This window comes from Orcinus orca, chromosome 11 (genome assembly GCF_937001465.1).
Source record: "Orcinus orca chromosome 11, mOrcOrc1.1, whole genome shotgun sequence".
Lineage (NCBI taxonomy): Eukaryota > Metazoa > Chordata > Mammalia > Artiodactyla > Delphinidae > Orcinus > Orcinus orca.
In genome coordinates, this window is record NC_064569.1 from 13,016,395 (window position 1) to 13,044,357 (window position 27,963).

The following is a 27,963-nucleotide window of genomic DNA, read 5'->3' on the forward strand; positions in this document are numbered from 1 at the left end:
CAATATAGTATTGAACAAGATCTAGAGATCCCTGAGAAGACACTAAACAAGCAGGGAAAGATTAGGTGAGTTCAATGATGAAAACAAAATGAGGTGATAAGATAGAGACTGATTGTGGGTAGGGTGTAGAGGACACCTAAAGAGTTGAAATTTGAACTGAGGATTGAATAGACTGGAAATAGGCAAAAAGACCTGGAGGAAGCATATATCAGGCATGTCATGAAGTAGAAATGAGAAGGGAGAAGCTCAGGAACAGGAAAGGCCAATGAGGCAGTAGCTCAGGTAGAATGTTGGAAGGAGATGACGTCTAAGATTTGATTAGGGTCAGACTTTACAGGCCAAAAGTAAGGAGCTTGGAGTTTATTCTCCATGTTATGGGAAACCATTAAGAAATTTTATGCAGAGTGGACATATGATGTATATTTTTAAAAAGTTACTCTGGAACTCTAGTAGTTGTATGCATAATGGATTTTAAGGAACAAGAGAGGAAGCTGGAATACAGGTAAGAAGTCGTGATGACTTGGACATAAAACAGCAAGAAGAGAAGTGAACAGAATGGGATGTGTTGTTAGAGAATCAATAGGATCTTCCAATGTGGGGAGAGGTTGAAGAAATGAGAAGATTTGAGGATGCTACTTTCCTTCCCCTTAAACCACTGGGTTTCGGTGACTTACATGAAGATGGAGAGGACAAGAATGGAATCCGTTTGCAGTTGGGTGAATCAAGAGTTGAGTTTTGGTCAGGTTAAATTTGAGATGACTGCTAGGTAACAAAATCAAAATGTTGAATAGGAAGTCGGATATATGAGTTTCAAGGTGAGGAGAGAGGTCAAATGAAATTGAGCGTTTGGTGTATAGTTGGCATTAAAAGCTGTGGGACTAGAGGTTACTTAAGGAAAGAGGGTGAGAAGAGTGGGGTCCCTAGAATAAATCGGAGGGCTCCCCATTAGGAGACTGTGAGAGGAGAAAAGGTACCCAAGAGCGGACAATGAACTACATGGGTTGTAAGTCAGAGAGAAGAGGAAGTAATAAACCTAAATTGATCAGATGGACTGAGAGGGAGCCAGTAAGTTAGAGCGGTCAAGAAAAGGAGCTATATGGTAATCTGTCTACCCAAAGGGAGCGCCCATTGTCCCATCCAAGGGTAGTTATCCCGAGTTTTAGGAGGGAGGTCCCCATGAAAACCTCTACATCTAAACATCACACCACCTTCCTGGATTAATCTATTAGACTTAATAGAAAACTCATGCCTTCTGTACAAATAATTTTGTGTGTCTTGTAGACTCAGCCTTAAAAAGAAAAATCCGTTGTCATTATAATCCCCAGATTGGTTTTCTGCACCAGGAGCAGAAATGGGAAGCTGAATAAAAACCTGAAGTGAAACTTCAAGCTCCAGTTTAAACGTGCATGGCAAACACACCAGGCGTGCACATTTTAAAATAAAATAGATGAGCTATTTTAAATGCTTTGTTGAAAAACTTAAAGATTGTAGCCACTACTATTTAAAAAAGAAATACTTTAGAAAGCAATATTTCTATTCTTTGTACCTTTAAGTTCTTAGCTCTGACGTTCTGCTCCTCTGACCTTGATCTAATCATGAATATCTATGCTACCTAATTATAATAAAAAAAAGCCTACATTGCCCTGTAGATGGTAGATGCACATTTTTTTCTTCTTTGGTCACCTGCCAGTTCTCAAAATTATAGCAGTGGGAAGAAATGCAAATGAAGGCCATGCTTGACAGCTAAACATAATGGAACGCATGGTCCACATTTGAAAAGTTACCTTAAAATAAAAGGTAGCATATAAAAAATCATTTCTTTAAGGTCACCTATGGCTTTGAATTACAGCTTTGAGGAATTTCCAATTTAGTCATCAGAGAGGAAGAAGCCAAAATAAGGATTATATACTTTTCTAGAGGCAAGACAGAATTTTACTTCATCATAATTGGGTGATCGTATAACTTGGAAATAGAAAACAAAACAAAGCAAAACAACTCCAAAATATTCATTTGATATAGTATTGTGTAAAGTAAACCACTGGTGAACATTTTATATTATAATTTTACTAGCAGCTAATGCAGTTTCTTTCTTGTAAATGTCCAAAGGAAGGTTACCTTATCACATGTTAAAATATGTAACATATGGACTAGAGTAGGCTGGCAGTAAACAGAGGTGTTCAGATAGATTTGTATTACTTGAAGAATTGTAGTTCTTTCTTCAGATGAATATATTTTCAAATAGGAGATTAGGAAGCAAATGGTTGGATGCCAAATAGTTATTTAGAAAATTTGAATATGAAAATTATGTATACATAATTAGTCACAAAAAATCAGAATTATTTGATAAGTACACACTTTAGAATACGTCAAAGTGGTCTTTTGGTAAGTTTATTTATTCCTCTTTTTTGCCTTTTTGGGGCTGACAGAGAGGATCTCTCAGACCCTTTTTGCATAATGAACCCATTCCACAGACTACCAGGAGCCTGTGTACTGCCTGGCTGTGATCCACAGAGCACAGAGCTCTGAGGAACAAAGCAGAGGCTTCTGGGGATGATGTTTTCCCTGTTTCACTGCTTCAGTATGTGGTGTAATAAAACGAGCTCTAGCCTGAGAAAAGCTAGGCCTGGGTCTGGTTCCACTTCAGCCACTGCCTGTGACGTCTTGGGCAAGTCATTTAATTCAAGTATGTCTCATTTCTTGTACTCAGTTTAACAATAACAAACACTGCGCATTTACCATATTCCAAGTATGTACACAACACAGGAATTTCTAACTATATTCAGAAATACATGATTTCAACACAACACGGTAGGTGAAATGGTAAAGATAGCTCAGGAAGGATGGAAGGATGATTCTTTAAAAATATGTAAAAGGACACCTAAAGGAATAGAGGGGATATAGGAATACAAGTAGACCTTGTTTGTGCATGAATTTTAGATCCATAAAATTATTTAAGATTTAAAACAAAATAAAATTTTTAAAATGCTTCCAAGTATTTAAAATTTTCAAATTTTAAAAATACCTCAGGATTTTTAAAGAATGAATGAAATAGATGAAGGAAATTAAGAGGTATAAACTTCCAGTTACAAAATAAATGAGTCACAGGGATGAAATATACAGTGTGGACAATGTAGTCAGTAGCAATGTAATATCTTTGTATGGTGACAGAAATGGTCAAAAGGTATAAACTTCCAGTTATAAGATAAATAAGTACAAGGGATGTAATGTACAACATGATTAATATAATGAACACAACTGTATGTTATAGACGAAAGTTGTTAAGAGAGTCAATCCTAAGAGTTCTCATCACAAAGAAAAATTTTTTTTAATTTTTTTCTTGTAGTTTGTATCTGTATGAGGTCATGGACCATCACTAAACTTGTGATCATTTCATAACGTATGGAAGTCAAATCATTATGTGGTGCACTTTAAATTTATATAATGCGGTATGCCAATTATATCTCACTAAAACTGGAAGAAAGAAAAACCTGATGTATGCAGATATGTAATTAAAAAGTCCAACAGGCAAGTCTTCACAGTGTAGCTCAATAAGGTCTCCAAAGACCTGTGGGTCCTTCAAAGATACAGGAAGTATTGTTACTGTGATTTAAGGGGGATCAGTGCTGGATGTTAAACAATATATGCTTATGACAGGGTTATATGAGCTGTTTAACAGTTTTCACATTTAGCTTTGAGTGGGCTAGACTGAGTATAATATAATATAGAAATACTTTGGATAGGAGACTTGTGGGTTCAGAGCTACTAAGATTCTGTGCTTTTTCCCAATTTATTAGGAATGGTCTGGGTCCAGATTTTAGTAACTATTGTCTAAATCTTTACATGCAAAAAGTGAATTTTAACACTATTTCCTATTGATATGGTATGAAATGAGATACAGGATGTAAAGTGCTTAACACAAAATAAGAATCATATTACACTCTATCAACAACTAAAAAAAAAACTAACCTCACCAATGGAACAAATGCACTTAATTGTATTTAAAGTTAGTGGCATAACCAAACAGAGAGGAACTATACCAAGTGACTTTAGAACATAATCATCTTAGCGTGCATTCCTAGGGATTATAACATAAAGAAAAAAACTAAGAAGAATTTTGAGACTGTCAATAATCATTGTGAACTGGGATTTTGGCGTGGGAAGAAGTAGAAAAAGACTTGAGTTTGATAAGGTTAAGGAAGAATCCTGTAGTTCCAGTTTTGATTATGGTGTTCGTATAGTCCAAAATGTATGTTATCTTAGAGAAAAAGAAAAGGACATTTTCTAGGTCTGAGCATTGAAAGACCTAGAAACCATGATGGACTAAGTAGCGATGAGCATCTCCATCACCAAGACTGTAGTCTCTAAATACCAGTATATATACAAGAAAAGGAAACAGTTCTTTAAGAAAGAGATGATTCAAAGTTCAGGGAAGAGAATGATGACCATAGAATATCTTGGCATACCAGAAAGCAAGGAAGCATTCAAAGACAACACAGGCTTGTCTGAAGGACTCAGGCCCAACATGAAGAGTACCTCACTGCCCAAACATGGAACAATTTGATCCAAGAAGATAGAGATTATTGATATTCTTGAAGAATCTGTTGCTCTCAAGTATAATAACTGACAGACTCTGCAAATTTTCTGAGTTGAAAGAGAAGTTATAGGGGATCCAAGAGGAAGAAGATGTGTTGAGAAAACCATAGGAACCAAATAAATCCATGTAAAGTGTGATTTGCTTACATTTTCCTGGCTGATAAATCAGATTATAGTGCATCATACAAAGGGTTATCAGAGCCATAAGTGTAGACATAAAAGGATTAAGTAAGACCAGGGCCCAGGCCGCCGAGTGCTGGATATAAGACAGTCCCAGAAAGACAACAGTTGCATTTAGGATCATGATCCAATAAAACCTGGGATACCAAAACAAAAATAAAATTACCATTGAGTTACTTAATATAACAATTGCTAATTTTAATGATTTTAATAAATATAAGCTACAACTTAGCAGCATGTTAGCTGAACTAGATTTTGCAAATGTTGTTTATCAGCTTTCTTTTTTTAATTTCATTTAAAAATTTTTTATACAATTTTTAAAGGTTACTCTCCATTTATAGTTATTACAAAATATTGGCTATGTTCCCCAAGTTGTACAACTCATCCTTGAGCCTATCTTACACTCAGTAGTTTATACCTCCCACTCCCCTACCCCTATATTCCCCCAACCCCACAAGCACTAGTTTGTTCTCTATATCTGTGAGTCTGCTTCTTTTCTGTCATATTCATTAGTTTGCTGTATTTTTTAGATTCTACATATAAGTGATATCATACAGTATTTGTGTTCCTGTATCTGACTTATTTCACTTGACAAAATACCCTCCAAGTCCATCCATGTTGCTGCAAATGGCAAAGTTTCTTTCTTTTTTATGGCTGAGTAGTATTCCATTGTGTGTGTGTATGTGTGTGTGTGTGTGTGTTATCACATCTCCCTTATTCATTCCTCTGTTGATGGACACTTAGGTTGTTTCCATATCTTGACATCTGTAAATAATGCTGCCATGAATATTGGGGTACATGAATCTTTTCAAATTAGTGGTTTTTTTTTTTTTTTCAGGTATATACTCAGGAGTGGGATTGCTGGGTCACATGGTAGTTCTGTTTTTAGTTTTTTGAGAAACCTCCATACTGTTTTCTACAGTGGCTGTACCAACTTACATTCCCACCTGCAGTGCACAAGGGTTCCCTTTTCTCCACACCCTCACCAACATTTATTTGTGTTCTGTTTGATGATAGCCATTCTGACAGGTGTGAGGTGATATCTCATTGTGGTTTTGATTTGCATTTCCTTGATGATTAGCGATGTTGAGCATCTTTTCATATGCCTGTTGGCCATCTACATTTCTGTTCTTAGCTTTCCTAATAAGCGCATACACATCAGCTATGTCTAATCAGTTTCATTATCTATGTTTCCTTTCTATTTAGAATAGATATAGGAAGAATGTGTTCTCTTTTCTCTAAAGCAGAAGTTGACAAACTTTTCTGTAAAGCGTCTGATAATATTTTAGGCTTTACAAATCATATGGTCTCTACAGCAACAAGTCAACTCTGTTGTGACTCTAGAGAAGCCATAAATAATACCTCATTGAATATGCCTCATGAACCTGGAAAAGATTACATGGTTAAAGAGTTGAAACTTATTTATTCCACTTTTCAAAGTATGGGAATACTCAGGAATACTCAAGTTATACCTAGACCATGGCATGGGTAAACCAAAGAAATTAGTGTCATTTGAATAAAGCTTCCAGTGTCTCCTCCTAACAAACAATATTAAAAATAAGTACCTATCCCAGTAGTATGGTTTGCAAGTTCTGGAGGAATAATCTCTAACTCTCAACCTTTCATTGGGTCTAAATTCTGCTGCTGGAGTCCCATTGCAAAGGGGGTGTCTTACAGCTACTGAAAGTGGGGTCTGGCTGCTCACCGCTCAAAAGCCAATAAAGAGGCAAGTTTGATGGAAAGGAAAGTTTGCTTTAATTTGGATGCCTGAAACTGGGGCAGGGGGAGGGCGGACTCCCGTCCAAAGGCTTACTCCCCTCCACTGACAGCCAGTGGGCAAGAGCTCTTATTGGCGGAAGGAGGGGACTACATGTAGAAACAGTACAGTTAGTTTGGACAGTCATCTTGAAATTGGTCATACAGTGGTCTGACGAGCATCATCTTGATTGTCTTAAGTACAGTTAATCTTCAGTTCCGGGGTCAGTTTGTTCCCATTTCCTTGAGTCCAATTCTTGGCATTGTGGCAGCTTATATTACGGCTACAGTCTGGTCATCATGTAGTTAACTTCTTCCACCTGGCACAGGTTTCAGTATCTACAAGACAGCTCACAGGATGTGGCTTAGAATATTATCTACAGCCCTTGAGGAGGAGCTAAAGATCCTTGACTATGCTTAGGGACTAAATGATTATTGTTTTGTCCTGTTTGACTGATTTTCTTTGCTTCTGCATTTTCTTACTTCTCTGATTAAATTCATTCTTTGGCTAAAGTTTTTCCACAGACAAAGGGCAGGCAGAGGACATGGGGGACAAGGACCAAAGGGTCCTATTCCATTTCATTAACATTAGCTTAAAAAATTATTGAAGTAATATTGAATATAATAAAATTTACCCATTTAAAAATATGGTTTTATGGACTACTATATTTAAAATAGATAACCAACAAGGACCTCCTGCATAGCACAGGGAACTCTGCTCAATATTCTCTGATAACTTAAATGGGAAAAGAATTTGAAAAAGAATAGATACATGTACAACTGAATCAATTTGTTGTACACCTGAAACTAACACAACACTGTTAATCAACTATGCTCTAATGTAAAATAAAAATTAGAATCAAATAAAAAATTTTAAAATATGGTTTTATGAGTTTTGGTCAATGTTTTAGTTGTACAAACACTAATAGATCTATATTAGAACACTTATCACTAAAATATGAAGGGCTTACCTAATTAGATCAGGCCCACCCAGGATACCAGGATAATCTCCTCTTTGATTAACTCAAAAGCAACTGATTAGAGAACTTAATTACATTGCAAAATCCCTTCACCTTTGCCATATAACATAAGGAGGGGGTGATATCCTATCATCTTTGCCATGTTCTATTCAGTAGAGACAGGTCACAGGTTGTTCCCATACTCAGGGACATGGATCTGCCAAGAGTGTGACCCACCGGGGGTCATCCTATGGCATTTCCCATACATCTCCCTCCCTCTCTCCCTTCCTTCCTTCCTTCCTTCCCTCCCTCCTTTCTTTCTTTTTCTTTCTTTCTTTCTCTTTCTTTCTTTCTTTCTTTCTTTCTTTCTTTCTTTCTTTCTCTCTCTCTCTCTCTCTTTTCTTTCTTTCTTCCTTTAAGTAAAGGAAGCAGAGGGAACAGGTAAGACTGGCTATGAGAAGGGGATATTGAAGGTTTGAGAAGAAAGGAAAAGGTTAGAAACAGTCATATGAAGGAGGAGGAGAGAGAATGATTGCATACTGTACACCTGAAGGATGATGGTAAGGATTCACTTGAGGTTGGCCATGTATTTAGTGCCAGCATAGCATGATTTTACATTTTTCTCCAGACCTGTTTGGCTCTGTAAGTACAGTAATAGAACAAGTAAAGAGTTGAATTTTAACCAGGATTGCTTCCTTCATTCCTCAGGGGAGTACTGCTAAGTGTGGGGAAAGAGAGAGAAGAATAGTGGATGTGGAATTAGATTGTTAGTTGAAGACCAGCCTCCTGACTCTACTAATTCCACTTGCTGATTTACGGTGGGGATTGGCTCCTTGCTGTGCTCAGCTGACATTACCCAGGAGGGTGGATTGGTGCCTGACCTGCTTCTGCTGGGCAGAGGATTGAAGACCACTTCCTTACTTGGTCCCACCAACATACCACTCAAGCTGGGGAATCAGAGTGTCCCCGCCTGCTTTGTATGTGTGTAGGTGTGTGTGTGTGCGCGTGTGTGTGTACATACAATAGATTCCTCTTTCCTGCTGAAACTATGGAGCCAGAGTAGGAGGGTGGGGCAGTTTTTCACAGTGTTTGCCTGAAGTAGGGCAGGTATTATCAAAAAGATATTTTATGTTAGGCTACCCTTTCCCTGGTACTTTACCTAAGGGCAGCAGACTTTTCTTGGAGCTGCCCTCTCCCCACCATGCCTGTGGGCAGTTCCAGGCTTCTCCACTGTTGGCAAAAAGAAAACCCAGAAAACTCATTGCTCTCCTCTCTCAAGTTCCAAGATCTCTAGCTAGAGTCTGTTATCTTTCCACCTTTCAGAATCTTCCTATGTTTGTTTGTTGTGTTATGTCCAGGGTTTTTTAGATGTAAAAAAAGGAGGACCTGGAAGGAATGGGGCTACTGTCATGGTCTGTCCTTGAATCCCTCTATGATTTTTCAACTGGGTAGTTTATCTTCCTATTATTGATTTGTAAAAGTTCTTTATATATTCAGGCTGCATGTCTTTTGTCAGATATATGTTCTACAAATGTTTTCTCCCAATCTGTGGTTTGCCTCATCATTTTCTTAGTTAAATCTTTTGATAACAGCAACTGTTTTTAATTTTAATAAATTTCATCAGTGTTTTTAATTGGTTCATGCTTCTTGTGTCCTATGTAAAGAATACTTTCTATATGTAGGTCACAAGTATTTTTTCCTTTTTTTAAAAGCAGTTTTATGCCTTTAGATCTCTATGTTAGGTCAATGATCGGCTTTTAATTAAATTTCTAGTCAGGTGTCATGAGTAACTTTTTCTATTTGATATCCAGTTATTCTAGCACAATTTATTGAAAAGATGATCCTTTCCCCATTGAATTTTTTGGCACCTTTGTTGAAAATCAATTGACCTTATAAACGTGGTTCTTTTTTCTGAATTTCAATTCTGTTCTACTAATCTATCCTTATGCCAAAACCATACTATCTTTATTACTGTTGCTTTTTCTCGTGTTTTTTAAAACAATTTTATTGAGATATAAGTGAGCTACAATAAACTGCATGTGCTTAAAATGTACAATTTAAGTTTTGAATACGTATGCACCCAATAAGTGATCACCCCTTTCAAAATCATGAACATCCACTCTCCATAACTGACCTAGAAAAGGAATCAAATGTCAGACATGGCCATGCTGAGCAAGCTGATTGACTGTAATCCACTGATCGCAATTTATTTATCACAGTGCAGCGTGGGTACAAAGTTAGAATTTTCTAGGACAATGCGATAGAGTCCCTAGGCTCAGCCTCAGGTCATCCTTTCGTGCAGTTGCAAGCTGCACACTTGAACTGTGGCTGTAACAACCAAGGGAGGCTGGAATTGCAGAGCGATGTTACGGTCCTTTCCATCTTTAAGAAACCCTTTTTTCAAATGCTAAGTATTGCTGAGAAAACATCCAAGAGGACACTGTGCGACTCTTCAGTACACCACAGGGGGATGTAAACAGAATTGCTCTAAAGAGGGTCAAGGAAAATTACAATTCTTCCAAGACTTACATCTTGTGAAATATAGTTATAAACCAAAGAATTATAGTGCTGAATATCTCTGTATAGGGAGAGATTTCACATAAAGTACTAAATGTGTTTTAACAAATGCCACCCAACCTATTTGATTGTGTAATTTTCTGGAAGAATTACCTAGTACAATCATGTTTTATATAATCTTTGCTGATCCATGGACAGGACAAGCCATAGATAATTAAGGGTGAAACTGTATATGTCTCAACTGTAAAAAACTAAAAGAAATAAAAATCCACAGTCTTCAAACTCACCATTAAGACTCCTTTCATCTCATAGCTCACCAGCAAATTGAATATATAAAGCACCTCTCACACAGAAAGTCAGAGAGCAAAGCACTAAAGCAAAACAAATACCAGTGATTAAGGAAAATTGAAAGCAGCAGTAAAAATATGTTTCTTTAGTTTACTTTTAAATACAGACTGGGAACTGCAAATAATTGGGGGTATATATAAGTGGTAATTTTTTTTTTTTTTTTTGGTCTTCATGATTCTATGGTGTTGAATACAAATAAGGGGGGAAAAAACCCTATTGCTGCAAAATTCAGAAAACCTTTTGAGATTATTTATTTTAAACATTCACCTTAATTTATTTAGTAATAGTTTTTAAAGTCACTCAAATATTCTGTCACTTCTTAGACTGACCAATTTTGACATGCTTCAGACTTATTTTAAGTGATTATAAGAGAAATAGTTTGAAATGGGCTTTCCCACCTACTTGAGAAGGTATTAAAGAGGGGAGAAAAACTTCTGGGTCTTCATAGCCTTAGTGGACAATTTTAAGAGTTCAAACAGGGCTTCCCTGGTGGCGCAGTGGTTGAGAGTCCGCCTGCTGATGCAGCGGACTCGGGTTCGTGCTCCGGTCCAGGAGGGTCCCACGTGCCGTGTCCGGAGCCTGTGCTCCGCAACGGGAGAGGCCACAGCAGTGAGAGGCCCACGTACCGCAGAAAAAAAAAAAAAAAAAAAGAGTTAAAACAGAATATTTTATTCTGCCTTGAAAAATATTGAGATAATTCACCAGGGGATTTGTGGTTCTTCAATGGGCCAAAATTGAACTGTTTAGAAGAGTCAATGAAACACTGGGGCGCTGATTTCATGGTGGATGGCTGTTGTCAATCATTGCTTCTTTTAGCATAACCACTGGCCCACTGAAGTACTTCAAAGAATATTCTAGCTGACATGAATTTGGAGAAAGAAGGACCAGAAGGAAATCTTGCATTTCCTACTTTTTTAAAAAAAATTTATTGGAGTATAATGATTGCGTTAGTTTCAGGTGTACAGCATAGTGATTCAGTTATACATGTGCATATACTCATTCTTTTTGAGAGTCTTTTCCCATATAGGTTATTACAGAGTACTGAGTAGAGTTCCCTGTGCTATACCGTAGGCCCTTGTTGATGATTTTATATATAGTAGTGTGTGTATGTTACTCCCAAGCTCCTAATTTATCCCTCCTTCCACATTTCCCCTTTGGCAACCATAAGTTTGTTTTCGAAATCTGTGAGTCTGTTTCCGTTTTGTAAATCAGGTCATTTATATCATTTTTTCCTACTTTTTATCTATAAATATTTTTCAACAATGCTATTAAAGAAAAGACGGCTTAATAAAGGAAGATAATTGATTTTGCTGAATCGACAGCATGATTAAAGTAAAAGGTTTACTTTTAATTAAGAAACTGGGGGGGAATGCTTCACTCTCTTTCTCCTGCCCTCCCTGCCTGTGTCACTCCTTTAACTTGCTCTCGTTCCCTTTCTGTCTTTGTTCCCCTGTCTTCTGCCAAATCCCAATTTTAACAGTTGTTTATGTTGTTGAAGAGAAAACCACAGGCCCCAAATGGCGTCACTTGTGCTAAAGCCCATGATACCAAACCTAGGCTTAGATACAGGACTTAATTGCAGTTTCGAGCTTCTCCAGAAATGTAATCTTAATCAACCAGTCTGGAGTTTTCTGGTCGGCATCAATGAGGTCATCTGTCATGTGGGCCCTCTCCATCCCCCAGAAGAAGAGGCAATCTATGTGGTAAAACCCTTGCCTTTCCGTCCCCACCCCACCTCCCCAAAAAGAAGATACCCTGGCCTAAAAATAATGCTTCCTTTTCTTTTGCGAATAGCTCCCTTGCCCTACCCTTCTTCCTATAAAAACCTTCCATTTTGTACAACCCTTCAGAGCACCCTTGTAGTTGCTGGATGGGATGCTGTCCAATTCATGAATCGCCTAATAAAGCCCATTAGGTCTTCAAATTTCTGCCGTTGAATTTTGTTCTTTTTAACAATGTGTATCATTTTCTCATTTCCTGAGTTTGAGATCTTTGAACCACTGCGTGTTTATTGATAAAAATAAGTCCCTGCTGATGCACCTACCAAGCTTAAAAGCTACCAAGCAGGGCTTAAAAAAAGGCAGCAGGGCTGCAGGATCAGTAAGAAATTTCTTCTTTTTTTTTTCTTTCCCCGATACTTTTTAGTTTACATGGTTATATGTTGGAGAGGTATTCTGAGTGTATTTTCTGAAAGTTTACAATTCTGGCCAAGATAATGAAGGAGGTGCCTGTTGTAATTGGGGTGAGTGGGTAGCATTTGTTAAACTTGGCTAGAGCCCATGAAAATAGACTTTTGGAAGGTCTAGTGATTTTTTAGAAAGCTACTTACAAGCTATTCCTCAGTATATGCAACTTAGAGGATATTCTGAGTGCAAGCATACCTCAGAGATACTATGGGTCCGGTTCTAGGCCACCAAGGTATAACAGGTTGCACAAAGTTTTCGGTTTCCCAGTATATATAAAAGTTATGTTTACACTCTATTGTAATGTACTAAATGTGCAATAGCATTATGTCTAAAAAGATAACGTGCATGTCTTAATTAAAAATACTTTATTGCAAAAAATGCTAACCATCATCTGAGCCTTCAGCGCATGGTGGTAGTAACATCAAAGATCACTGATCACAGGTCACCATGATAAATATAATAATAATGAAGTTTGCATAGTGTGAGAATTACCAGATGCTTCACAGAGACATGAAGTGAGCAAATGCTTTTGGAAAAATGCCACTGATAGACTTGCTGGACATGGAGTTGCCGCAAACTTTCTGTAAATTTTACAAAATTTAAAATTTATAAAATTAAAAATTTTATCACTGTGAAGCACAATAAAGCAAAGCAATTTAACGAGATATGCCTGTATTAATGAGTACTAGTAAGACTATTCCATGAACTGTTTTGATTTCGTTAGCTGAAATTATGATTTTACTATTGCAGAATTACGTAAATTCATATTTTGTTTCTCTTCTCAAGGATTAGGTAGAATTTCTCAAACAGGTAGATTTCTAAGTGTGGTAAAAATTGTGAGGAATCATCAAAAATTTCTGAAGCATCCTGGTATGAAATAGGTGCTTCCCTCAATGTTTAGCTCCATTTCTTTTCAAGAATATTTCTAGACCACGTTTAGAATCCACTTTCCTTATGTCTCTGGAACTGTTTTCAAAATTCTGAAGCACTTGCTAAAAATGCCCGTTTGTTCCCCAGCTATGCTCCCAGGAAATTCTGATCTAGGAGGTTGGGGTTGGGCATGGGAAACATTTTTTAACAAAGCCCTCAAGTGATTCTTAAAATCATGCAATGCTGCTTGAGAGCAGTGGTTCTCAAACCTTACTACTTAGGCAGCTTAAAAAAAATCCTAGTCTCTGGTGCCCATCTCAAATCAACATAATCAGAACTTCCGGTGGTAGGGCTCAGGCATCAGTATTTTTTAAGGGTCCTCAGGTGGCTTTCTTGGACATCTAGGATTGAGAATCACTGCTCTCAAACAACACTCAAGTAAATATTAAAACAGCTTTGGAAAAAAGGCTGTGGGATAATAATTTTTTTACTTCTAGTGTTTTCCCAAGATAAAAGATACTAAATTTGAGCAAGTTTTTAAAAATCAGAACACTTTAGTATGAGACAGATATTATGTAGAGTCAAACTGAGTACCAGATATTCAAAATTTCTGGGATGGAATAAGTCAGTCTCTAGACTTTTTCAAGAAATTTATACCAATCTACTATTTGAGCTTTTAAATAATGTATAATTCACTCTGGTAACTGGTTAGCGACAGACTATGATATGCAGATGGCATGCAAATTATCAGGTGAAATAAATAGAGACACGAGGAAGCAAGATTTAAGGTTAATTGTGGTAGGATTTAAAATTATGGTCATGAACAGACTTAATTATTCACCATTCATTTTGTTTCCAGAAAAGATTCTGCACAGGTGTATTTACCTAGATGATCGCCAGTATGGTAACTCTTATTGTACATGTCAGATTTTGGAAAATGCTGAAAGAGCCAGATTCCGATCTGGACGATGACACAAGGAGATGTTGGCAGATTATTATGCCTCTTGATTTCAGGGAGTTTAGCTTTATTCTTTCAGTTAGGTACATAGTCGAGGAAGATCCAGTACCAGATGGTGATGTTGGCTGGGAGGGGTTTTCTCACCTACATTTGGCAGCTCTACTCGGAAGTGGTGCTTTCAGTGCTTTAGACTTCCAGTCTATACTATTTCACATGATCATTGGGAAGCTTTAGGTGGTAGAGATGCAATGACACATCTCATTAAGCGTCCCGTAACTATGAACAGCTGACATCTGTGCTGAAAACAGAACTGGATGCAGCCTTCAAGTGGTTATAGGTTCAAGTGTTGTGTTGCTTTTTTTTTTTTTCAGTTTATAAGTGATTTAATAAGCATAGCACTGCTGTCGTTAAACCAGAAAAATATATGTAGTAGAGACTTGAATTAGAATATATTACTAGGGCTTCCCTGGTGGCGCAGTGGTTGGGGGTCCGCCTGCCGATGCAGGGGACACAGGTTCGTGCCCCGGTCCGGGAGGATCCTACATGCTGCGGAGCAGCTGGGCCCGTGAGCCATGGCCGCTGAGCCTGCGCGTCCAGAGCCTAAAAAAAAAAAAGAATATATTACTAAAGACTTGAATTCAAAAATTTGAAAAATAGTAAGTCTTTCTGTAGGGAGAGATTAGTGGTCAAAAGTTAGCTGTGTTGCTTTTTTAAAGACACTGCTGAAATTCATTATATTAACCAAGCTTGTAATTTCTAGAGGCATTTTTGACTTGGAGAAATAGATTATAAATCAGTGGGCTGCTCATTTTAAAGATGGCCTTCTCCTAAATGGCCTTCCTCTTTCCCAGAAGTTGGACAATGATTTTAGCTGATGACTTATTTATTCGTCATTTAATAACAACAGTCATAGTTACCCTGACTTGAATGCCTATAATGTGCTAGGATACTTTGTGTAAGAACCCCACAACAGCCCTCCAAGTTATCCCCATTCTGTGCTTTGAGAGGTGAAGGAACTTGCCGAAAACCATAAGACTCCTAAGTGACAGAGCCAGGATCCTGCCAGCTATCTGGCTGCCCAGCAGGGACTCTGTTCATCTTGCCACCAACCCCTGCGTTATGTACAAGAATAGAATGAACAGTCATTTCTATAAAGTGCGACAAGCAGCTGTTCATAAAAGTTTAGTATTTGAACTGAGAAAACAACCACCACCGTATTCAGCCTTCAAGGGGCTTATTATTTCTACAGTCTCTTATCACATTAAAGAATAACACCCTGGTTCTTTATACACATTTCTCGGTGCTTAACTTTAAAAAATATTGCATGATTCCTTTATCAGAGATTTTAATGAAATCAGGAAATAATAAGTAACCCAATCGAAATGTGTTCATCCTAAATTTGGCCTGGCTACAGAAATTCATTTTCACCTCATTCCTCATCCCCGCCTTTCCAATGTCCTAAAGCGCGAACCCATTGGGTGTTCCCTCCGTTTCCCCAAGGAAATATTTCATTCATATAATGTCTCCTTTGTAATCAACACTGAGAAATGTCACTTTGATTAAACACAACTCTGAATGACTAAGGCGACAGTACAATAAATTCTCCAGAGCTATCTTTCAGAACAACTGATTGCTCTTTAGTCTTAATCCTCCAGAGTCTTATTTAATCAAAATGATGTTGCTAATTAAGGATTAAAACCTCCGAATAGAATAAAAAAGAAGGATTTTTCTTTCTCCTTTGGGCAGGTCAAGGAGGCAGAATTTGCTGTAAGGAAGTAAAAAGTCCCTTCCACCTTTGGTAAAACTGCATTATTCTCTGACGTTTGGACTTAATCCAAAATAGGCCTGAGTGCTTTGTCATATTAATATAGTCGGGGGATGGGGGGGGAAAGAAGGAAAGAAAGAAGGAAACAAAAGAAAGCAGAAAGAAAAACAGAAAGAAAAAGGAACTGTCTTAGATAGCTATATGTACCTAGATAATATTTATTCTGAATTTTTTTCATTTAATGCTTTTAATATGAATTTTCTTTAAACATTTTGTCTGATGCTGTCTGTGCATTGCTTTTATCCATTGCTAACTTTGATGGAATGGCAGAATATTTTAGAAAAATGATACTAACCCATTTCACAGAGAAGAGGAAGCAAAAGACAATATATCTCCAATATATTTGACATCAACTGGTGAATGCCAATAAGAACCACAGAGTTCTCTACTAAATGCTGAAATACTCTATCTTGAGATCAAAATCTCAATTTCTCCTTGACTTTGCATTTGATAATAAAAATTGGTTCCTTGAAAACACATAAAACTGTATAAGAACTCACTAAGAGAGACAAAGCTGTATAGAAATGTAGTTTGATTTCCACGGAATACAAATTCTTTCAGGTGCTGGGGGTGAAGTGGATGTTAAATAGAGATGCTGGTTGGTGTTTTAACGAATTGTAAAATACTTCTTCCATCCTTTTCATCTTTCTGAATTTATAATCTCTGCCGTGTTAGTCTATTACAATGTAGACATAACTAATAATAGCTACTGTTTATTGATTACCACTATGTGCCACATTCTCTGCCAGTAATACACATATTATTACCTCTAATAAAACCCAGGAAGAGGTATTATTATAACCCTTCAGAAATGGTTAAACTCAAAGAAGAAATGACTTGACCAAGGTCAGGCAGCTGTGTGAAGTAGAATTGAGATTTCCACCAAGGCCTGTTTGTTTCCAAAGCCACATTCTATTCACTATGACATGCCATCTCACACTTGTTTACTTGAAGGATCAAGTCATCAGCATCAAGAAGGTGCTGGTAAACTGTGTTGGCCTATACCTGACTCATAGGCTCCCAGAATACTGGCTGAATCATTGTCAAAGGTATTGTCCCATTGTCACCCAGCCCAATCAATGACAAAGGCTGAACAACCATCATCAAAACGGGACCAGAGAGCAAGCAATGAGAAATGCCCAAAGGGGGAGGAATGTCTGTTCCCGAGAATGCCTGTTTCTCTCCTAGCCAGTGCTGCTTACCAGTTAAAAAAGGACACTTGTTTCTGGGATCCATACTCCTGAAGGCTGTAAGCGCCCAGTGGACAGACAATGGTCCTTATTCCTCCTGTGCCGAGGCAGATGGCCACCAGTGCTACGTGAAACAGCCTGGTCTGTTCCTTTTTTGGTATGTTGTCAATCATATGGTGAGTGCCCATGTAGAAACCCTCCAAGGGAAAAGCAGCCACAGATAACAAAGCAGAGCCTATAGATAGAGAAAAAAAAAAAGGGAATAAATGTGTATAGACCACTGACTCACCAAACCACATCAGAAATAAGGTTTTTCCTCTGAACGTTGCCTCGTTATGCAATTGTCTTATTAAAATATTAATCATGGCAATTCTGGAGGTAATACGATTTTCCTAAATGTAAATATTTCCCTCAGTATATGTTTTTTTTTTTTTTTTTTTTTTTTTTTTTTTTGCTGTACGTGGGCCTCTCACGGTTGTGGCCTCTCCCGTTGCAAAGCACAGGCTCCGGACGCGCAGGCTCAGCGGCCATGGCTCACGGGCCCAGCCACTCCGCGGCATGTGGGATCTTCCCGGACCGGGGCACGAACCCGTGTCCCCTGCATCGGCAGGCGGACTCTTAACCACTGCGCCACCAGGGAAGCCCAGTATATGTTTTTAATGAATCCAAAGTCCTAGTTTTTTCCCCTCAGACTTGAACTATCTCTCAGAGGACATACAAGCAAATCGTGTCCATTTTAACAAAGTTAAAACAATTCAGAAATACCTGATGTGAGACACTAAAGATGTTTGCAGTCCCACCCCCAGAGAAAAACCACCGTTCACAAGGGTTATTTGTTGTTAATCAACAGAGTGAGAAAAACCGCGATGATCTCAGACATCTCAGAAGCCTGTTAAAGAAAACGTTTTAAGAAGAACGTTATTGTAGTTAGAGGAGAACATAGCCTCTCTTTTCCTTTTCTACTTCGCTTTTTCCTTTTAAATCCCTTTTATTTCTCTCATTTCTCCTGTAGTGGCGTGGAGCCTCCTTTGCCACACACATAGGTGAGAAGGCTGGGGATGGGTGTGAGGTGAGTAATGCAGTACAGGTGGGAAGGAGGGAGGAGAGAATGACAAAGGAAGGTTGAAATCACTTTGCTGTACACCTGAAACTAACACGACATTGTAAATCAACCAGACTTCAATCAAACCCAAAAACAAACCAACAAAAAGAAGATTAAGCTGCCTTCTCACTTCCGTCTTGCAGGGATCAAACTTGAAGACTTTCCTTGTCTAATAATTACCACTCAATTCCATACTTTTGCTAAGCTATTTATAGTTTGCAAAACATCTTTGTGTACTACATTGTTTGATCTTGGAAAAACTTTGTGATGACAGAGGACAGATTTTTTTTTTTTAATTCTGATTTTTCAAAAAAAAAGAAAAAAAAAGAAACAGGTTTGTTGAGGCTAAGTGACCCAATGTTACGGAGTAACCCAGTTGTGATCTCCCTCTTCTTGAAATTCCTGTTATCACATGATCAGATCAATTTTTTTGGGGGGGGGTCAATTTGATTAGGGAAAAATGGCTTCTCCATGTTAGTTTTCAACTCCGTTTTATTAACTTGGCATTCACACTTTTTTGGTATAAATTTTTATATAGTCATTTTATGTGGTTAGTTTTCTCAATTAGACTATAAGGGTATTAAAGGCAAAAACTGGGCCTAATGTTTCCATCTCCCATACAGTGGCTTTTGCAATGTGAAGAATGCATGCCCTTAATAGTTGTTTGGTAACAGATTGATTTACCATGAGGGTGGGCCCTTTACTGAGTTTGAAATGTTTCCTGTTAAGGTGAGCCAGATGTGCAGCTAACTTCTCCCTCTCTCTCTCTGCCACTCAGTCTTTATCTCTGGAAGTGTCACGTGAGGCCTGGCTAGGCTAAGGTTATCCAAAGAGGATGGACAGAGAACTGCTTCTTGCAGCAGCCATCTATTTAAAGACAAATTCTTTTAGTGGTAACTTTGTGTAAATTTGAAAGGCACTTTACTTCCATCTTTTGAAAAATGTCATAATACACTGATTGCAGTAGGTAAAAACTTTATTTCTATCTACTTTAAAATTGATGTAATAAAAATACAAGTCATTGACATATAAGATAAAAAGATTCCTTGTTGATGTGTGCTATTGTGCAGTGCACAGTCCGCACACCTGTACTTGGTAGCTCTGTATAAAGCACCATGATGTGTCATATCTCTTGCTAGGTGGTGGGGGTCTGTTGGTTCCTCCCATCAGGAGCGAATGCATCCATCGGAGAAGGCACACATGCAGGTGGACAATTATAATGGGGCAAATGCAATCACTTGGGTATGATCAGAGCGTGGCTGAGCACAGAGGAGCTAGCAACGAACACTACGTGAATCTTTTTTTTTTTTTTTAACATCTTTATTGGAGTATAACTGCTTTCCAATGGTGTGTTAGTTTCTGCTTTATAACAAAGTGAATCAGCTGTATGTATACATATATCCCCATATCTCTTCCCTCTTGGGTCTCCCTCCCTCCCACCCTCCCTATCCCACCCCTCTAGGTGGTCGCAAAGCACCGAGCTGATCTCCCTGTGCTATGCGGCTGCTTCCCACTAGCTATCTACCTTATGTTTGGTAGTGTATATATGTCCATGCCTCTCTCTCGCTTTGTCACAGCTTACCCTTCCCCCTCCCCATATCCACAAGTCCATTCTCTAGTAGGTCTGTGTCTTTATTCCTGTCTTACCCCTAGGTTCTTCATGACATTTTTTTCCTTAAATTCCATATATATGTGTTAGCATACGGTATTTGTATTTCTCTTTCTGACTTACTTCACTCTGTATGACAGACTCTAGGTCTATCCACCTCATTACAAATAGCTCAATTTCGTTTCTTTTTATGGCTGAGTAATATTCCATTGTATATATAGGCCACATCTTCTTTATCCATTCATCCGATGATGGGCACTTAGGTTGTTTCCATCTCTGGGCTATTGTAAATAGAGCTGCAATGAACATTTTGGTACATGACTCTTTTTGAATTATGGTTTTCTCAGGGTATATGCCCAGTAGTGGGATTGCTGGGTCATATGGTAGTTCTATTTGTAGTTTTTTAAGGAACCTCCATACTGTTCTCCACAGTGGCTGTATCAATTTACATTCCCACCAGCAGTGCAAGAGGGTTCCCTTTTCTCCACACCCTCTCCAGCATTTATTGTTTCTAGATTTTTTGATGATGGCCATTCTGACTGGTGTGAGATGATACCTCATTGTGGTTTTGATTTGCATTTCTCTAATGATTAATGATGTTGAGCATTCTTTCATGTGTTTGTTGGCAGTCTGTATATCTTCTTTGGAGAAATGTCTGTTTAGATCTTCTGCCCATTTTTGGATTGGGTTGCTTGGTTTTTTGTTATTGAGCTGCATGAGCTGCTTATAAATTTTGGAGATTAATCCTTTGTCAGTTGCTTCATTTGCAAATATTTTCTCCCATTCTGAGGGTTGTCTTTTGGTCTTGTTTATGGTTTCCTTTGCTGTGCAAAAGCTTTGAAGTTTCATTAGGTCCCATTTGTTTATTTTTATTTCCATTTCTCTACAAGGTGGGTCAAAAAGGATCTTGCTGTGATTTATGTCATAGAGTGTTCTGCCTGTGTTTTCCTCTAAGAGTTTGATAGTTTCTGGGCTTACATTTAGGTCTTTAATCCATTTTGAGCTTATTTTTGTGTATGGTGTTAGGGAGTGATCTAATCTCATACTTTTATATGTACCTGTCCAGTTTTCCCAGCACCACTTATTGAAGAGGCTGTCCTTTCTCCACTGTACATTCCTGCCTCCTTTATCAAAGATAAGGTGACCATATGTGCGTGGGTTTATCTCTGGGCTTTCTATCCTGTTCCATTGATCTATCTTTCTGTTTTTGTGCCAGTACCACACTGTCTTGATTACTGTAGCTTTGTAGTATAGTCTGAAGTCAAGGAGCCTGATTCCTCCAGCTCCGTTTTTCATTCTCAAGATTGCTTTGGCTATTCAGGGTCTTTTGTGTTTCCATACAAATTGTGAAAGTTTTTGTTCTAGTTCTGTGAAAAATGCCAGTGGTAGTTTGATAGGGATTGCATTGAATCTGTAGATTGCTTTGGGTAGTAGAGTCATTTTCACAATGTTGATTCTTCCAATCCAAGAACATGGTATATCTCTCCATCTATTTGTATCATCTTTAATTTCTTTCATCAGTGTCATAGTTTTCTACATACAGGTCTTTTGTCTCCTTAGGTAGGTTTCTTCTTAGGTATTTTATTCTTTTTGTCGCCATGGTAAATGGGAGTGTTTCCTTAATTTCTCTTTCATATTTTTCATCATTAGTGTATAGGAATGCAAGAGATTTCTGTGCATTAATTTTGTATCCTGCTAATTTACCAAATTCATTGATTAGCTCTAGTAGTTTTCTGGTAGCATCTTTAGGATTCTCTATGTATAGGATCATGTCATCTGCAAACAGTGACAGCTTTACTTCTTTTCCGATTTGGATACCTTTTACTTCCTTTTCTTCTCTGATTGCTGTGGCTAAAACTTCCAAAACTATGTTGAATAAGAGTGGTGACAGTGGGCAACCTTGTGTTTTTCCTTATCTTAGTGGAAATGCTTTCAGTTTTTCACCATTGAGGACAATGTTGGCTGTGGGTTTGTCATATATGGCCTTTATTATGTTGAAGGAAAGTTCCCTCTATGCCTACTTTCTACAGGGTTTTTATCATAAATGGGTGTTGAATTTTGTTGAAAGCTTTCTCTGCATCTAATGAGATGATCATATGGTTTTTCTCCTTCAATTTGTTAATATGGTGTATCACATTGATTGATTTGCATATATTGAAGAATCCTTGCATTCCTGGAATAAACCCCACTTGGTCATGGTGTATGATCCATTTAATGTGCTGTTGGATTCTGCTTGCTAGTATTTTGTTGAGGATTTTTGCATCTATGTTCATCAGTGATATTGGCCTGTAGTTTTCTTTCTTTGTGACATCCTTGTCTGGTTTTGGTATCAGGGTGATGGTGGCCTCGTAGAATTAGTTTGGGAGTGTTCCTCCCTCTGCTATATTTTGGAAGAGTTTGAGAAGGATAGGTGTTAACTCTTCTCTAAATGTTTGATAGAATTCGCCTGTGAAGCCATGTGGTCCTGGGCTTTTGTTTGTTGGAAGATTTTTAATCACAGTTTCAATTTCAGTGCTTGTGATTGGTCTGTTCATATTTTCTATTTCTTCCTGATTCAGTCTTGGCAGGTTGTGCATTTCTAAGAATTTGTCCATTTCTTCCAGGCTGTCCATTTTATTGGCATTTCATTCTTTTTTCTTTATTCTGCTCTGCAGTAGTTATTTCCACTATTTTATCTTCCAGGTCACTTATCCGTTCTTCTGCCTCAGCTACTCTGCTATTGATCCCATCTAGAGTACTTTTAATTTCATTTATTGTGTTGTTCATCGTTGTTTGTTTCATCTTTAGTTCTTCTAGGTCCTTGTGAAATATTTCTTGCATTTTGTCTGTTCTATTTCCAAGATTTTGGATCATCTTTACTATCATTATTCTGAATTCTTTTTCAGGTAGACTGCCTATTTCCTCTTCATTTGTTAGGTCTGGTGGGTTTTTATCTTGCTCCTTCATCTGCTGTTTTTCTGTCTTCTCATTTTGCTTATCTTACTGTGTTTGGGGTCTCCTTTTTGCAGGCTGCAGGTTCGTAGTTCCTGTTGTTTTTGGTGTCTGTCCCCAGTGGCTAAGGTTGGTTCAGTGGGTTGTGTAGGCTTCCTGGTGGAGGGGACTAGTGCCTGTGTTCTGGTGGATGAGGCTGGATCTTGTCTTTCTGGTGGGCAGGTCCACGTCTGGTGGTGTGTTTTGGGGTGTCTGTGGACTTGTTATGATTTTAGGCAGCCTCTCTGCCAATGGGTGGGGTTGTGTTCCTGTCTTGCTAGTTGTTTGGCATAGGATGTCCAGCGCTGTAGCTTGCTGGTCATTGAGTGAAGCTGGGTGCTGGTGTTGAGATGGAGATCTCTGGGAGATTTTCACCATTTGATATTATGTGGAGCTGGGAGGTCTCTTGTGGACCAGTGTCCTGAAGTTGGCTCTCCCTCCTCAGAGGCACAGCACTGACTCCTGGCTGCTGCACCAAGAGCCTTTCATCTACACGGCTCAGAATAAAAGAGAGAAAAAGTAGAAAGAATGAATTAGTAGAAGGAGAAAGAAAGAAAGAAAGAAAGAAAGGAAGGAAGGAAGGAAGGAAGGAAGGAAGGAGGGAGGAAGGAAGGAGGGAAGGAAGGAAAAAAAGAAAGGAGAAAAGTAAAATAAAGTAATATAAAATATAATAAAGTTATTAAAATAAAAAAATAATTATTAAGAGAAAAAAATTTAAAAAACGGACGGATAGAACCCTAGGACAAATGGTAGAAGCAAAGCTATACAGACAAAAATCACACACAGAAGCATACACATACACACTCACAAAAAGAGGAAAAGGGGAAAAAATAATAAATCTTGTTCTCAAGTCCACCTCCTTAATTTGGGATGATTCGTTGTCTATTCATGTATTCCACAGATGCAGGGTACATCAAGTTGATTGTGGCGCTTTAATCCGCTGCTCCTGAAGCTGCTGGGAGAGATTTCCCTTTCTCTTCTTTGTTCTCACAGCTCCCGGGGTTCAGCTTTGGATTTGGCTCCGCCTCTGCGTGTAGGTCGCCGGAGGGCGTCTGTTCTTCGCTCAGACAGGACGGGGTTAAAGGCGCAGCTGCTTTGGGGGCTCTGGCTCAATCAGGCCGGGGGGAGGGAGGAGCACGGAGGGCGGGGCGAGCCTGCGGCGGCAGAGGCCTGCGAGACGTTGCACCAGCCTGAGGCGCGCTGTGCGTTCTCCAGGGGAGTTGACCCTGGATCCCGGGACCCTGGCAGTGGCGGGCTGCACAGGCTCCCCAGAAGGGGGTTGTGGAGAGTGACCTGTGCTCGCACACAGGCTTCTTGGTGGCGGCAGCAGCGGCCTTAGCGTCTCATGCCCGTCTCTGGGGTCCGCGCTTTTAGCCGCGGCTCGCGGCCGTCTCTGGAGCTCCTTTAAGCAGCGTTCTTAATCTCCTCTCCTCGCGCACCAGGAAACAAAAAGGGAAGAAAAAGTGTCTTGCCTCTTCGGCAGCTCCAGACTTTTCCCCGGACTCCCTCCAGGCCAGCCGTGGCGCACTAATCCCCTGCAGGCTGTGTTCACACCGCCAACCCCAGGCCTCTCCCTGGGATCCGACCGAAGCCCGAGCCTCAGCTCCCAGCCCCGCCCGCCCCAGCGGGTGAGCAGACAAGCCTCTCGGGGTGGTGAGTGCCGGTCGGCCCTGATTCTCTGTGCGGGAATCTCTCCGCTTTGCCCTCCGCACCCCTGTTGCTGTGCTGTCCTCCGCGGCTCCGAATCTTTCCCCCTCCGCCACCCGCAGTCTCCGCCCGCGAAGGGGCTTCCTAGTGTGTGGAAATCTTTCCTCCTTCACAGCTCCCTCCCGCTGGTGCAGGTCCCGTCCCTATCCTTTTGTCTCTGTTTTTTCTTTTTTCTTTTGCCCTACCCAGGTACGTGGGGGGTTTCTTGCGTTTTGGGAGGTCTGAGGTCTTCTGCCAGCGTTCAGTAGGTGTTCTGTAGGAGTAGTTCCACGTGTAGATGTATTTCTGGTGTATCTGTGGGGGGGAAGGTGATCTCCGCGTCTTACTCTTCCGCCATCTTCCCGGAAGCCTCCCACTACATGAATCTTGAAGGAAGGGCCAGGAGTTTTCATGTCTCGGATATGGGATGGAAAGGTAAAGGAAAATGACAATTTCAGGCAGAGAAAAGAGCAGATGTAACATTAGAAAAGTAGGGAAGCCCGTGAGGAGAAGTTCCGCCTGATTGGGGTCGTGTACTGAGACAGAAGTTTGGAGAGGTAAATTTGGGACAGGTTCTAAAGGTTCTTATAAACTAAATTGGCTTTTACATTTTAGATAATAGAGCCAATGTATAGATTTATTCTTTTAGGAAGTCAGTGTTTTTTGGTAGAAACAGCATTGGGGTCACACTGATGACTGACAGCCAGTAAGCAGGCCACTGTAATGGTCAAGAAGATGAAGGCTGCATTTTTGAGCTAAGGTTGTAGCAATACAGACAGAAGACACATTTTTGATGGAACCTCTGATACTTAGTGACTGGTTGGAATTTTATGACATCCATGAGTGGGGGACACCAGGAAACAACTTCGAGTAGGAAACTGAATGGTCGTGGAATTGACTTGCCTTCTCTTTGCCAAATTCTAAGTTGGGACTTCAGTCCTAGTCTGATGACTTACACAGGAATTTAGACTGATGGGAATCACCATGTTAAACAAGAAGTTACCTAATGCCACTGACATGACCTGTTACCAAGTGAAGAAGAGTAAATCATGCTTCAATGTCTCCTCATCAGAAAACATTCCCTGACACAGAAGAGCCACCTTGTCACTCTCTAGTCCATCCTGTCCCCTTCCCCAGCTTTTTTTTCATCATCACACATTACCACCCAACATAATAGCTATTTATTACTTGATTTTCCCTCTCCCCACATCAGAAAGTCAACTTCATAAGAAAAGAGACTGCTTTCTTCTCTGTTGGGTTCCAGATCCTGGAACAATGTCTAGCACAGAGTAGTCAATGAGAAACACTTATGGAATGGTGAACAAATATTTGCCATGCAGTGACTTAGTTTTTATTTCATGGAACTGAAACAATGAAGAAGCTTACAAGTTTGAATCACGCTCTGATCGATTCAGTGAATGGTACTTTACCATCTGATTGGAATTGTGTGTAGGTTGAGTAGCTGATACCCATCACTTCCTCATTCACCTCCCCCGTCCCCCAAAACTGCATTTCTGCTGCACTGGTCAGTTTTGATGAACTGCCTACCTAAGTTCCTCAGCTCAGAACTTGGAGTTAATTTCCATCATATTTGTGACCTTACATAGTTGATGAGTTTTTATGGTTTTATGTTCTTTCCTGGATTGACACTTCTCCATCACCTAGACCAACATCCTGAGATTTTCTGTTCTCTCTCTAACCTCTCACTGTGATTGTCAGTCCTGTTTATTGAAGCATTTCACAAATGTGTTCATATCTTCAGTAACTCCTTCTTGTCTAGAAGAGCAACCTGAACTTCCCAGCCTAAATTTCTAGACTGTTCATCAACTTGATCTCTATTTCATATCAGACAAATTTGATATTTCCCCAACATTGCTTGCAATCACGTCACTCCCAAACTTTTGTAGATCTATTTCTTTTTTGTTATGTAAAGAAGCACAGTGTAGCGTTAAATTCATTCATTTTTTAGCATGTAGCCATACTTCATAATATGGAAATCATGTCTTCAAGTGCAATCTTAATTATTATATGACTAATTAAAAGACCACCTTTTGATGAAAACGTTTCTACATGTACTTCAAAACAACTTTTTAGCACACTTCACTTTAGTTGTGAAGCAAATGAACTTCATATTTCACATAGAATTTGTCACAAATTTTGGCTTGTGGTAGGAAGGGGGGAAAGGAGGGAATTCTGCAGAGTATAGAAAACAGACATTTAAAGAGATAATTATTATAAAATATAATCAGTGCAATGATAAAAGTATCAAAGCATCCTCTAACACACACACACACACACACACACACTTAGTAGTATCCCTCAAATAATACAGAGAATAAACTAAATTGAAGCAACATTCTTAGCTCATTTATTACATCTTATGCTAAAACAAAGTGGGTATAGCATAAATCAAACGTTCTAATAAAAATCCACTAAAATAAGTTGTAAAACAATCCAGTCAGAAGTGGACACTCACCTAGAAAATGCAGAAATAAGCAAACCTGTACCAGTTTGTTTCTTCCTAGACATACATCAGCAAGCCATCCTGCAAACACCGGGGTAAGGATTGACGTTCCAATAAAACACAAGTTCAAAATGGCGGCTTGGTAATTGTGATAGCCAAGCTTGACGGTGCAAAAGGGGATCATATTGCAGACGACTTCAAAGAAAGTGAACCTCTCACACAGCTCCACCAGAAGCAAACAGATTCCAACTTGAAATTTTTTCACAGAGTATGATGAAGACAAATAACCAATATGTCTTATAGTTTTCTTCTTCTCAATTCTGTGATTTAAGGGTACTTTCTCATCGGTGTTTTTAAAGCCTGCAACAGACATGACTACCCTCCTTGAAGACTACTTATGCTAGTGGTTTGAACTTGGTGATTTTTCCCCCACTCCTCTAATGAAAAAATAAATAAGATCTTTGCTTTGAATTTCACAACTCCACGCTAAGTTTCATACGTTTTTTTTGCACATTAGTGTTGTTCATTTTGCTGATTGAAGAGCACAAGAAAAGAGACATGAGTATTTAAACCATGGTAGCTCAGTGTAGCCAAATCTGATTTGTTCGTCTAATTACTTAGAGGCTAAATTAGGCTCTTCCTGCAAATTTATATTGAATTACATGAATCCAGTTGAATACGTGTGGAAACTCATCTGCCTCACACTGATAAAGTTTAAATACGGAGGCAGAAGAAGCAGTTTTTCAGGAGA

At 39.0% G+C, this 27,963-nt stretch overlaps 2 protein-coding genes across 2 annotated transcripts in view; one reads left to right on the top strand and one right to left on the bottom strand.

The window, feature by feature from the left end:
* SLC15A5 (solute carrier family 15 member 5) overlaps positions 1-27,585 on the bottom strand; it is an 82,058-nt gene extending 54,473 nt beyond the window's left edge. The window contains 3 exon segments of the mRNA XM_004281107.3: positions 4,741-4,910; positions 17,394-17,616; positions 27,225-27,585. Of these exon segments, the coding sequence (XP_004281155.2) occupies positions 4,741-4,910; positions 17,394-17,616; positions 27,225-27,585 (754 nt within the window).
* Positions 1-27,683, top strand: part of DERA (deoxyribose-phosphate aldolase) — a 363,055-nt gene extending 335,372 nt beyond the window's left edge. Inside the window, exons 18-20 of the transcript XR_007470387.1 lie at positions 17,380-17,538; positions 18,394-18,450; positions 27,274-27,683. The gene's annotated coding sequence lies outside the window, so the exon portion shown is untranslated. The remainder of the gene's footprint in view (positions 1-17,379; positions 17,539-18,393; positions 18,451-27,273) is intronic.
* The last annotated feature ends 280 nt before the right edge of the window (positions 27,684-27,963 follow it).